This window comes from Vanacampus margaritifer, chromosome 7 (assembly GCF_051991255.1).
Source record: "Vanacampus margaritifer isolate UIUO_Vmar chromosome 7, RoL_Vmar_1.0, whole genome shotgun sequence".
NCBI lineage: Eukaryota > Metazoa > Chordata > Actinopteri > Syngnathiformes > Syngnathidae > Vanacampus > Vanacampus margaritifer.
The window spans coordinates 25817987-25832648 of record NC_135438.1 but is presented as its reverse complement, the minus strand read 5'-3'; the positions used below and the strand labels follow the sequence as shown (position 1 = coordinate 25832648).

The window sequence follows — 14662 nt, the reverse complement described above, 5'->3', positions numbered from 1 at the left end:
CCCCAGTAGTTTGACATGAACAACTATTCTGAATGTCATATGCAAACAGTTATTAAATGCTTTACTTTAATGCATGTAGTTATGTTGAACACAACCTGTGCTACCTTTAACGTAACCATCCGCTGTCACAATAAAGGATCATCTGTGGTCAAAATTAATATTGTGATTAATCTGCATTAATACATGATTAATGCGATAATTTTTTGTGATTAATCAATTAGTTAATGCTTTAACTTTGACAGCACTATTTAATATATAATTATATAAATGAAGTACCATTTACCATTTAATGTACTTGTGTTGTGTAGTCAGCTATTTACTGGTGTGTTGTCGCCTGCTAAATTTTCTAGCCTTATAGTGCTTCCTCTTGCGAGTTGTTGTGAATGTAGCAAATTTGATATTGATGGTCTACAATGTTCTCTCTTCAGGACAACATTTGAGACGACTAGTTAAAAAAATATATATGTAGACTGAGATCACATTGTTCTGTTTTGTTTTCTGCAGATGCTGTGTATGTGCTGTGCTACAGTCTCATTCTGCTGTCCATTGATCTGACCAGTCCTCACGTCAAAAACAAAATGTCAAAGAGGGAGTTCATCAGGAACACTCGCAGAGCGGCCCATAATGTCTCGGATGACTTTGTGGGCCATCTGTATGACAACATCTACTTGATTGGCCACGTGGCTGCGTAGCTCATCTCTCCAGCTGTCTATTAGAAATCCTCACAATGCACTGAAGAAGAGGAATCTGGGATTTGGTTCATATATATATATATATATATATATATATATATATATATAGGGTGTTTGGAATATTTATTTAGAATTTTCAAACAAACAAATATAATATACCACTGTACTGTGGGAGAGGTGCTGCCACCAATATCTGAATGTTCTGAGATTCTTGTAACAGAGGATGATGGTTTGAATTGAAACCGTGAAGTTTAAGCTCTGACACTGCACTGATGAAGTACTACTACTAAGTGGTGGAAGGATGAACTAGAGAGCTGCTCTCAGACTGTTTTTGAGTGCTTCATGATCACCAGTTGGACAACTATATTTAACGCAAAAATATGAGCCACTAGATCATTCACACACAGAGATTATGAAGACTTTAATTGTTTACAGTAATGCTGACGTTTCCGCAGTACACCACCCCAGGGTGTACCCGACTTCTCGGCTAAAATCAGCTGGAATAGTCTCCAGCTCACCCGTGACTCAAATGATTTCAAGTGGTATATCAAATGGAAGGATGGATTTTCTGAAGTAGTTATCAGTGCATATTGGCTCAGTGATAAGATTTTTGCTGCCATGTGGTTAATTTAAGTATAGCATAATCCTTCTCTATCAGTTTGTCTGGAAATATTGCTGCTGAAATCCACTCGTATAGTGTAGTTCAGTTTCATGCCATAAGTATCGGGGAAAAAAATGACACACTTTCAATTACATTATAGACAAAATAACTGTAACTGACGACACAGAGAACATTAGAAAGTCTTTGCAGTGCAGTAATGTTGGGATGTACTTTTTTATTTTTTATATTTTTTTTAATTATTATTATTATTATTCCTTTTTTTAGCTAGAAGAAAATTACCTCTGCAGAGCAACACTACAGTAAAAAAAAGAAGATTTGTAAGTCAGTAATTTACTTTTGGGGGGGGCAAGTAGAGGTGTTGACTTAACAATCAAAAATGTCTGCCTCAAGGACACCACTTTAGAAATGACCATTGTCACATATATGTTAGAATTTTCCATTGCTAATAAATGTGGCATTATTAGTTTGAGCAGTCAGTGAATTATCAGTGAATGTTACCTTCACAACATTATGTTGTTGAGAAGTATTTGTGTTATTTAACCTTTTGCATTAAAGGCCAATGCCTTTTTTCAATTGTATTTTCCCCTCTCTTCAGAGTCAATTGAAATTGAGGCTTACTGACCATCATGTTCATTGTGTTGACGATCCACTAAACATGAACACTTAATGAAGTATAGCTTTTCTAAAGTATGGAAGCCATTTATGTGGTGTGTTTTATTTCATTAGTGTTTAGAATGCTTTGTAACTGACAACAATGTATCACACAAATTTGTGACTAGTTATTAAATCTTGCCTTTCCTAACATGTTTGTAGTTTCTGTGCTTTTATACTTTAGCTAGGATATGTAGTCCCTTCCATTCTAACATGGAAGTGGATGAATCCAAATGGCAGTCGTAGATACCATTTTTACTCAGAACCAATAGCCTAAGTAGACTGTAAGCATGCAAAACTGCTGCGTTCTCTGTTCTCTCGATCCATCAAAAATGTGCTGAATTATAAAATATCCTCTTTAAGAGAAATTGCATATGCGGCATGGAAGGTCAACAGAATTATTTGGATTATTTTGTTGATGCTCATTCTCCATTTATAAAATAAATTAAAACTAATTTACCAAATGAAAAGGTGTGTCTGCGTGATGCAAGGGCACATATCCTTGCCCTCTACTTGCTTCTCATTTGCTGTACATAAAACCACATATTCTCTCTCTCTCTCTCGCTCTCTCTCTCTCTCTCTCACACACCCACGCACGCACACACACAGAGGTCAAGTGTCAGAGGTCATATTGTGTCTGGAGAGGATTTAGTTTTTGTTGCTTGATCTAGAACACACATACGCTTGCACATTCATGAGAGAGGGGGGGAGCGAGGGAGGGAGAGAGAGCGAGGGAGAGAGAGAATATGTGGTTTTATGCACAGCAAATGAGAAGCAAGTAGAGGGCAAGGATATGTGCCCTTGCATCACGCAGACACTCCTTTCCATTTGGTTAATTAGTTTTAATTTATTTTTATAAATGGAGAAGAAAATGGCAATTGTAGGGAAAAAAAACGGATCATAATTATCCCGAATAAAATGGAGGATTAGGGTTATAAACGACTTCATTCTTGTCTATACTGACAGAAATTTTGAAGGTTTGATATCTTGGAATGTATTCACTGACTTTGATTATCTTCACAATGGTATGCTTGTGATTAAAAAAAACAACAACCATATAATATACAGTAAAATACAACCTAGGCAGTAGGGAATTTTTGTACATAATATGAACTGAGTGCAAGATAACTATGAAAAAGGTAGGCTTTTGGGTGTCAAATAGTACTCTTATCAGGGATAAATGCACTTAGAAATTATATGATTCAAGACAATATTTTAATGTAATCTGGTGCATTCTGAATTCATGAGTATATCTCAGTAGTAAAATTAGCAATTTGTACTGTTTACTCTATCTTTTCTGATGTTGATGTTGACACAATTATAATGATGATGATGATGATAATGATAATGACAACGACGGTTGATGTTTATTTAGGCCAGCCCAGAGCGGTGAACCCGGGTCACCGTCTGGTGGCGTCTTGGTCCAGAGAGGCACACTTAAGCCTGAAAGAGATGATGGATGGCCTCCCGAGCTCAAAGCCTCTGCACTACATCAGCTTGGGCTGACACGGAGGCAGAAACATGCACATAACGCATGACACTTGACACACACACACACACACACCATTAATTCTTGTTTGCATATGTCCTGCCCTTACATACACTACCCGAACTTGGACTGGCACTGCTGCTATGAGGTTTAGCTTTTTTCTACTGTAGGTTACATACTCACTAAAATTTTGTTCATGGATTTTTTATCTATTATACTAATTTTTGTCCCTCAAGAAGAAATTCTCTTACTCACACTCCAGTGTATACATTGTTGCACTTTTTTATTTATTTATTGTACTAAGTTCTTTGACGGAGCTACAGCTGACCCAATAAATAAATAAAAACATTGAAATAAATAATTAACAAATACATGTAACGTATATTATACATACACATACATAGATGTATACATTAACACAGTGGTTGTAAAAAGTCAACCCACCCATATACAAATGCTAGGTTTTTGTGATATAAAAAAATTAGACCAAGGTACATATTTTAAGTGTTTCAAAACTCTTTTCACCATTAATTTGAACAACATTGATTGATAAATTTGTATTTAAAAAATATATATAATATAAAATACTTTTTTGGGGTAGTAAAAATAGACAACTAAAATAATTTGGCTGTCTAAATTAACCCAAGAACATTCAAACTTAAAGAGTTGCTCCCAAGCAAAATCAACTTTTTTGATCTTTTATCTATGTTAAAATGCGTATTCCTCACCAAAAACACCCCCAAAGCACCAGCCAATCCCAATCCAAGAAAACAAGTGGGTTCTGAATTTGTGACGGAGAAAAGTGACGAAACACCTTCATACTGTACGGCCTCTGTAGACTCAACACGCCCACTTTTCTGAGAGTTCCAGATGTCACGTGACTAATCCCCATGTGCATTTGTTATGTTTAAGCAGCCATGCTCGCAGGATAGTAGAGGCTTTATCAGTCAACATTCTGTCCAAGTAAATTTGCATCTAACTTTAATATGATGAAAAGGACATGAGACATGTGCAAGCTGGACAGGTTGAATATTATAGATCCCTAATAAAACCCAAGGAGTGTTTTTTTACCATCACAAAGGCAGATGGGATGAAGTTGAACTACATGGTTAGTCCTTGCATCACACAAAGGCTTGGAAGCAGGGACAGACTGGGCTCAAAATCCGGCCGGGGAAAATCTTCATCAACTACGAGTTTCGTGGGCGGTGCACACAGAAGCTGATGTCATGAAAGGGGCATAGCAGTCACTTGGGTAGAGGCGAGGTTTTAATGAGCTGAGCGTCTTGCTTCCAGGTTAGAAAAATAGCCACCAAAATAACTGGTATTTCATGAAAAATTATATCGCCATTGTGCCAGAGGTAGAATCTAATCAGATATATGCCAACAGTTAACAGTGTAAGGGCTTACAATACGGTAATGCTGAATCATTGGAGGTTGGTGTTTGTGGATCTCACTCTATCATTCCTTCCTTTTCTTTAGTCTTTCCTCTGGTCTCTTGAGGTCTCCCTTATCGGTTATATGTTTCTGGGGTTGGTGAAGGATTCTGGTTTTATAACTCTGTGGGTGATAGGTAGCATCTGGTTGGTGCTGGATTTCACTTAGTTTCATCTTTCTTTCTCTTGATCCTTCCTCTGGTCTCCTGACAACTTCATGACTCTAGCGGAACTCTGAAGTATCCGGTTAAGGTGAAGGGTCTGGAATTTATAACACATAAGCTCACATGCACGCACGCACACACGCACACACACACAAAAAGAGAACGATGATGATGATGGCATGTTGACTCGGGAAGGCTGCCGAATGAATAATACTAATATATAATAATAATATAATAATAATAATATATAATAATAATATAATAATACTCTCCTAAAAAAAAAAATACGGTGATGCTGACCCTTTAAGTTAGATAGGAGTAGTACACACCTGGCACCGTTTCGAGGCTCTGATAAAGCACAAATAATTTTTTGCTGTTCTAGTTTTCTAGTTTTTTTCTGGCAAGCAGAGGTCTACAGCTTTTGTGCTTCACTGACAGCTACAGTAAGAAATAATATAATATTTCTTGTGATGCTCTAATGCAAAGATAGCAAGACAAATGTGATACCTCCAAAGGCCAAAGCATTTCAAAGCCGTGACAGGAGGGGAAAATGCAAACAGATCACATACCCAATGGGGGAAATTTGGCGTATGATCCTGCTTTCATGAAATCCACCAGGGTTTTCAGGGACAGCACTGACGAACATCAGAGTGTCTTGATTTAACATAGCTAGAGTTATCCCTGTTACTGATGATGTTTAAAAAATGCACATGTATCTCCCCCAAATGCAAAATTAACAAATCCCTTGCTCAAAGCCTTGATGGAAGTAACTATGGTTGTTTCTAAGCTAAATTAATTTGTATAAACAAAGCAGAGCGGCATGCCCTTATCTGCATTTTTTCGTCACTAGTGATTCGCACAAGGCTGTGGACTGGACGCTCGTTTGAAGTGGGGGGTAAAAAACAACAACTGTGCAGACACTTATGCAAGAATTACCATGAAGGGGCGGGGAGGCGTGTGGGTGGGGTGTTGTTAAACTTGGCCTGCCAGTTCCAATTGGCCTGACACCAAAAATGCATTGTGCATTACAACTCCTTGTTTAGCAGAGATATCCAGGTGGAATTCTTAGACAATTATACCTCTTTGCAAGACCAGCAGCCATGACACATGCCCAAGGTTGAGTCTTTTTTGCTATGCAAACTTTATGGTGCAAACGCATCTCCAATTCACACTAGACTGTGGAAGCAGATCGCAACCTTGTCAACTGTGTTGAACATGATGAACATTGAGATGGAGCATCTGGCTTTCTTGGTAATGACATAAAAGTCCATCATGAGTTCTATCAACTCCCTGAGAAGACCATGTAACTTTGGCAACGTTTTGATGGCACTCAAACAAGCAAGATTAGCCGAGTTTCAAGGTCAGTGTCATGCTCGACGGATAGCTGCTTCTCAGATCCAAAAGCAGACTCAACACCAAAAGTAAAAACAATAATGTAATAATCAAGGGAGTGCATAGGGCTCAGTTAACGACCAATAATGGATCATCTGTTTTCTGAAGATGAGCCATGATTGGTTGATACCTGAGCAACTGTGATGTCATTTTTACTCGACACCCTGAGATGGATATGAACAGGTGGATTTTGCTGCTTAACTCATCATCGTAATTAAAATGATGTGTTTAAACTGGTGGGCACATACAACATACATACAAATATATATCCATCCATCCATTTTTTATCGCTTATCCGAGGTCGGGTCGCGGGGGCAGTAGCTTTAGGAGGGTTGCCCAGACTTCCCTCTCCTCAGCCACTTCAATCAGCTCCTCCGGCGGGATCCCAAGACTTTTCCGGGCCAGCCAAGATACAGTCTCTCCAGCGTGTCCTGGGTCATTCCCGGGGCCTCCCGCCAGTGGGACATTTCCAGGGAGGCGTCCAGGAGGCATCCGAACCAAATGCCCTAGCCACCTCAGCTGGCTTCTCTCAACATGGAGGAGTAGCGGCTCGATCCCGGATGACTGAGCTTCTCACCCTATCTCTAAGAGAGAGCCCGGACACCCTGCGGAGGAAACTCATTTCGGTCGCTTGTATCCGGGATCTTGTTCTTTCTGTCACGACCCACAGCTCGTGACCATAGGTGAGAGTAGGAACGTAGATCGATGGGTAAATCTCATTCCCGACCTGGAGAGAGCACGCCACCCTTCTCCGACTGAGGACCATGGTCTCGGATTTGGAGGTGCTGATCTTCATCCCAACCACTTCACACTCGGCTGTGAACCGCTCCAGTGAGAGTTGGAGATCATGGCTTGTTGAAGCCAACAGCACCACTTCATCTGCAAAAAGCAGAGCTGCAATGTTTGAGGCCACCAAACTGGACCCCCTCAACGCCTCGGCTGCGCCAAGAAATTCTGTCCATAAAAGTTATGAACAGAATCGAATCAAAACGAATCCGATTTACTGCCGGCAATGCAGACCAAGCTCTGGCAAAGGGTCGTACAGGGACCGCACAGCCCATATCAAGGGGCTCGGTACCCCGTACTCACGAAGCGCCCCCCACAGGACTCCCCAAGGGACCCGGTCGAACGCCTTCTCCAAATCCACAAAACACATGTAGACTGGTTGGGCAAACTCCCACGCACCCTGGAGGACCCTGCAGAGGGTGAAGAACTGGTCCACTGTTCCAAGGCCGAGGCTTAAAACTCAAATTTAGAAAATACTAATCAATAAACTTGTACATGTAGACTGTAAGATTTGTATGAAAATATACTTCAAGCTTATAACTGTGAGCCACTGTATTTAACAAACGCGTTGCAATCTGTTTCATGTTTGAACAGCGTTTACATTTTAATTAATATAACATTCTTCCACGATTAAAGTGTGAAACCTTAACCCTAAGTAAGACGTTCTGTTGAATATTTCCCCCAAAAATAATGTTTAAAAATCGATTTGGCTGCATATTATATATATATATATATATATATATATATATATATATATATCAATCTCTCTCTCTCTCTCTCTCTCTCTATATATATATATATATATATATATATATATATATATATATATATATATAAATCTCTCTCTCTCTCTCTCTATCTCTCTCTCTCTATATATATATATATATCAATCTCTCTCTCTCTCTCTCTCTCTATATATATATATATATATATATATATATATATATCTGCTCGGTGTGCCCAAAAATCGATTCTCATTTAGTACGATTCAGAATCGATTTTAAAAGTCCCAAAATCAATTTTATTTAAATTAATTTATACTGTCTTGCCTTTGTTTGTGTGTGCCTTTATTGGGAGCGCTTTTCATGTTGTACTCGATTTGGCCACTTAGGAGCAGTGTGGTTCCACACGGTCTGATACACTGTTAAGTTGTAGCCACATTAGAGAGTAGAAGAAAAAAGTCACGATCAAGTTATTCCAAATAAAGTTGTTTTTTTGCAGCGTGGAACCGTTCTTTTGAGTGATAAAAGTGCCGCGGGTAGCGCGCTAATTAGCAGTAGCGAGTCAGACTGGAGTAGATCAATACGATTGTTTGCGCATCTAGAAATTGAAGGAAAAATCATTGTCAAACAAATCATTTTGAATCAGAAATCGTTCTTAATCGAAAATCGATTCTGAATCGAATCGCAGACCCAAAAATTGGAATCGAATCGTGAGACATTCAAAGATTCCCACCCTAGATGACTGGTTGAGATGACTGGCTTAGATGACTGGCGACTCACGCAGCACAGATGCTTATACACAAACACTCAGGGGTTGTATATATATATATATATATATATATATAGTGAACTTAGATGTACAAATGGAGCAGTGCTGAGCTGTGAAATATTGTACAGTTTCAACTATAGATTAGATTATAAAACTTTGAGATAAACTTATTATATTCAAAATTTTATTCATACACAGATAGATACGTACAGTACAATGGTGTAGTTCACAGCTTAATCTTAATGATTACAAAAACTATAAAACAAACCCAAATACTTTAATTAATGCATTTCCTTCTTTTTTTAAATAAATATAACCAAACCCCAGGAGGTATTATTTTCTGTACTACTTCACTGTATTATTATTATTCCTTTGTTACTGATATCTTGAAAAGATATCACCATATTTGGCACACGTGCTTTTTTCTGTATAATGGCATTCCTTTTCTGCCAAATCCATTCAAGGACCACATCACAACTAAAGTGTCAAATGCCCCTTAAGAGTTTACTGCCTGATTGACATCTGTAAAGCAGGCTGTATTAAGGAAGAAACTGCTGCCATGAGCCATCAGCTTTTGAAGTGTCTCAACTCACTCTTTGTGTGATGGAAAAGAACCGGCTGGAGTGGAACTGCCAGAAAAGCATCTCTCGAGTGGAAACAAGGGCTTTTTCATCGTATCCTGCTTTGTGCTCACTCTGGCTCAGAGCTCATGTACTAAGTGTGAGTGCAGATCTCTAACGCTCAACTGCATTTTTGTTTATACATCACCAATATAATGTTAAAATCAGATTTAGTTTTTAGATTTTTAGTAGGCCTAGCTTTTTTATTCTACTGTATTTCAATTATTTGTCACTGGTATATGATGAAGTGTATACATCATCTAATTTTTTCTTGTCTGTCTCGTCGCCAGTAACATATTTTCCCATTCCCATATTGCTCAGTCCTCACCTCGTTCAATTTCCTCCTCCTTTCCTGTCTGTGATGAAAACACAAGCTCCCCACTCTTAGCTGTCTGAAGCTGCTCTCACGGCAGTAAATCTCCTAGCAGATGAACAGAGGACAGACAGAGAAAAAAGTCATCTAACAAGGTTGTGTCTTTGCACTTCTTTTAAACTAATAAATCACGAATGACAACGCCTGTGCTTGTGCAGTGTGGCTCTGCCATCTGCTGCTAAGTGTTGCACAACATCTGACATGCGTTGAGAAATGGAAGCCAGAGCACAACACTCTGCATAACAACTGATTATACAGTGAACTCCCGCCTCTTCGCAGTTGACAATTCACAAATTCACCTATTTGTGTTTTCTATCCGCAGAATCTCAGCGTATTTTGGGCTCTTTCTTTAATGCACAAAATGGTGTCAAAACCCTGGTTTATGGGAAATTAGTAATTGTCAGAGGTTGCTCAATCACATTTCTTCCACCTTGTTTTCATGAAATCAAAGCCAAATTTAAATGATCCACCTGCATCGAATCAAAAATATTATTTGCATCTGTGCGCCATCATTTCATTGCGTTCTCTCAGTGGCGTGCGAGTTGAAGCCCAATGCCAACGCGCGTTTGTAGACGGACTTTTACCCATCAGAAATAAACATCAACAGGGGGAGAGGTGCTGACGGAGAATGAAGGCCCACCTCCCTTATTTGGATGACTGCCCAAGAGTTTAGGTCACTGCTCAACCGCCATACTAAGAGCTTTCAAATTTAACTAAAAATGGCTATTTTACTTAAAGATGTCAAATATATAATTGCAAAATAATAGCCAATTAAAATATATATTTTACCTGGTTAATGCGAATTCTGCTCCTAAACATTAATACACATGACTGTCACTACCGCGGCATTTATCTTCACACTCACACGATTGTAAAATGTAATCTGTGAGCGATGTTTGTAAATATAGTTCCTCTAGGGCAGGGGTGGGCAAACTCGGTCCTCAAGGGCTGAAGTCCTTTTGTGCACAAGGAATATACCTTACTAACAATTCCAAGATGACGTCAAGATGGCCGTCAATTTGGTGAACAAAATGTATCTGCTCATTGAAAAGTGTTGGATTTTGGATTGTTGTAATTTGATTTGTAAGGATTATTTTGATTTTAAAATGTGATTAGATGTCGTTTGTATGATAGTCACAGGAAAAAGCATTACAATCTGCTGTTTGTTTTCACCGTATAAAGCAGAGGTGGGCATTGATGACCGAAGTCCTGCAGGTTTTGCATGTTGCCCTTCTCCAACACAACTGATGTATGATTAGCTCATCAGCAAGCTCTGCATAAGCCTGATAATGACCCTGTTGATTGGAATCAGCTTGTGTTGGAAGTAAGAAACCTCCATAACCTGCAGGACTCCGGCCCTGGAGGACCGAGATTGCCCACCTCTGGTATAAAGGAAGCATTTGCATTGTGTTGAATTGGAGACATATCAGAAATGCCCAGATATTCGCAAATGTCAATAGAAGTTTTTAAATAAACATTACACACACATAATAATAATTAATAATACAGCACAGCTAGTTTTAGCCTATTAGGGCAACATGACTGCAAAACTCGTAGCATAGAAGTAACTTAACATTTATGGTTTGTACTAAATAATAGCTAATAATTTAGCTAATAATAGCTTCATGCCTGCTGATGTAGTACAAACTACTTTAAGAAAATAAAAAATAAAGAAGATTTTTCAATATAATTAACCTTAAGGAGCTAATCAATATTAAAATGGGATCTTTAAAAGGTGCTAAACTCTAGTTAACATGACTCTCTCTATCCTAAACTCTAGTTAACATGACTCTCTCTGCCCTTGACTCTGAGTCAGACCTTTCATCTTAATGCGTCTTTGATTTCATCCAAGAGAGCAGAGAGATGCTTCCCTTGACTGCTTGCTGTAGCTCCTTCTCTTTTCCCCTTTTCAGCCTCTCCTTTCTAGGCATTATCCTACAATTACTAAATAAATAGACCAGTTGTAACCAAGCAGAACAATGGCATGAGAATGAATAAGACTGACTGTTGTCATTCACTGAGTTAATAGTTAAAGGTGGGGTCTTAAGTTTTCACGAAGAAATAAACACTTAAAAAAAACTGGATGAATACACATGAAATTCTTCTCACTCAACACCTCTGGGCTTTTGTTAATGTGTGGTGGTGATTTTGTCACCAACCACCTATCTGAATCAATTTTTGGCTGGCTTCGCCGAGAGACATAATCTCTCCAGCGTGTCCTGGGTTATCCCAGGGCCTCCCACAAGTGGGACATGCCCGGAACACCTCTCCAGGGAGGCGTCCAGGAGGCATCCGAGCCACTTCACCTGGCTCCTCTCAAAAGTGGAGGAGCTACTCTGAGGCCCTCCCGGATGGTCGAGCAAGCCCGGACACCCTGCGGAGGATTCATTTTGGCTGCCTGTTTCTAGGATCTTGTTCTTTCGGTCACAACTCACAGCCCGTGACCATAGGAAAGGGTAGGAACGTAGATTGGCCGGTAAATTGAGAGCTTCGCCTTTCGGCTCAGCTCCTGAGGACCGATACAGAGTCTGCATCATTGCAGACGCTGCACCGATCCGCCTGTCGATTTCTTGCTCCATCCTGTCCTCAGTCGTGAACAAGACCCCACCATACTTGAACTCCTCCACTTGGTGTAGGATCTCATCCCGACCCAGTGAGGGCACTCTACCCTTTTTCGACTGAGGACCATGGCCTCAGATTTGGAGGTGCTGATTTTTTCATCACAACTGCTTCACACACTCGGCTGCAAACCGCTCCAGTGAGAGTTGAAGATCTCGGCTTTAAGACTCCAACAGCACCACATCATCTGCAAAAAGCAGAGATGCAATGCTGAGGCCACCAAACTGGACCACTGCTTCGCTTCGGCTGCATCTAGAAATTTTGTCCATAAAGGTTATGAACAGAATCTGTGACAAAGGGGGAATCCGACTTACTGTCGGCAATGCAGACCAAACTCTGACACCGGAACAAGGAACGGAACAGCCCATTGGCAAACTAATCTTGGGACATGCTTGTGTTTAATTTACCGTATGTAGCATTCAACATAGCTTGCTTTACATCTAGACAAGAACAGGTCATACAAAGGTGTCTCAGCTCCAGCCATCTGTTTACCAGCTGTGGAGACATGTCCCACATTGTACTTTGCACTCTGTCACGCCCCCATACACGTGGACTGACAGAAAATCTGAGCTGAGCTGAGATTTGCAGATATTCTTTATGGGCAAAGAAAAGGTCTTTAAGAGGCTTAGGTGACTGGCAACTCACGCACAGATGCTTATACACAAACACTCAGGGGTTGTATATATACTATGCCTACTAGTTCTGCTAAACATGTTGTGGAGAGGTTCTGAAGTCAGTAATTATAGCCTCCATACCTGCGAATAAGCTACAAATCACATTGTGTTACATCACAGGGCACCACGTAGCCACCAGGGACCACATGAGTACCCCACTAACCTTTTCCAAAAATAGCTCACCAATGGTGGGACATTGTGATTTTCCAGGAATAATGTATAAATGATCATTTGAATATACAAACAATGGACGAAATCAAGTTTTGGATATTGATATTTATCTGTTTCCTAATTACAGTGTAAAATCATTAACATGATCAGTGCCTTCACACACATGAATATCATTATTTCTTAATAATAACAAATCTTTTAAAAATAGATTATCCTATTGATTATTCCATCATTGATGCCCCACCCTCGGATCGAGGGAGAAATGTTTGTGAAAACCAATTTTTGTTATTGACTTTTGAGTTTTGCTCCCCCCAGCCCTAACAGTAACTTAATATAACACATGATATAACATGAGTAAATTTGTCATTTCAGAAGTGAGTATCAAACTAGTAACCCTTTACATTAATCAGTAGAAGTTCCTCTTTTCAATTGTCCAATCCCATTGCAATTATCCAAACACTCTCCAAACTCTCCATGTTTTCTTTCACAGTGACTCCTTTCTCCAGGAAGTACAAATTGAGTGACACTTAGTGGCTTGGGGAGAGAGTTGTGAATGCTGAAGGAGGAAAGCCCATGAACTTGTGTGTGTAACCTTTTGGGTCTGTCCGTTTGGAATCATCTAGCTTTAGCTCTAGCAGTTTTAACACTGATCAGTAGCCACGAAGTATGCTCTCAGCTTTAAACAGGTTGGTGACCCCTATGTTACATGGAGGTATTTTGATAAACCAAATTAATGTAATATTGAATAAAGAGATAAATATATGTTCATCCATCAATCCATTCATCCATTCATCCATTATCTACTGCTTAATTTGGGTTCAGGGGTCAGGAAGAGGGATCTAGGGAATATATGTTTATAGTATTGTGAATTATGTTTTGCAAATTCACAGTCTGTGTCTTTCCACTGGGGTCATCAATGTCGAGTGAAGTCAGACTGAAGCCACTCGGTGAAGTCGGGGTCCTTTTTTCCTCGACTTTGCAACCCGCCAGTTCAAAGTGGTGTCGCAGCACAGTTTTCCTGGTCAGAGGTCGGAACAGTCTGGTCTCCCACCATCCTTGAATGCAGTGTAAATGCTTGAGTACACATCCCACAGAAGTTGAGCTGGAACTGCGTTTAAGCGGAGTGTATCCAACTTTGCACAGAAAAATAGCAGGCAAATTAATAAGTGTCTCTAGTCGAGAGAAAAAAGTAATTGTAAACAGAACCAGAGGAGAAAAAAAAAAAGTTTGGCATAGGCCTACATCATCCAGGAGGAGTGCTTAAAAGTATTCATGTAAATATTAAATACATAACACAAATATTTATCTCTATAGAGTTTTATTTATTTTGATTGATTTTGCGGTCTGCACAATTGTTCTCAAAATTGCATGACAGTAGGTCTTCCTTTTTTTATTTTTTATTATCAATCAGCTTAGCTAAAACACACAAACTATTCAGATATACAAAGTTTAAACAGAAATTTACATTTGTGTTTGAAATTGACC

General features: G+C 39.4%; 1 protein-coding gene across 3 annotated transcripts in view; it reads left to right on the top strand.

Moving 5' to 3' along the window:
- fbxo8 (F-box protein 8) overlaps positions 1–2116 on the top strand; it is a 35560-nt gene extending 33444 nt beyond the window's left edge. For 2 of the 3 annotated variants that reach the window (XM_077569943.1, XM_077569944.1), the window contains exon 8: positions 505–2116. In XM_077569943.1, coding sequence (XP_077426069.1) covers positions 505–692 — 188 coding nt within the window. In that variant the 3' untranslated portion in view covers positions 693–2116. The remainder of the gene's footprint in view (positions 1–504) is intronic. The other variant, XR_013294699.1, reaches the window with a different exon arrangement.
- Positions 2117–14662: the final 12546 nt, after the last annotated feature.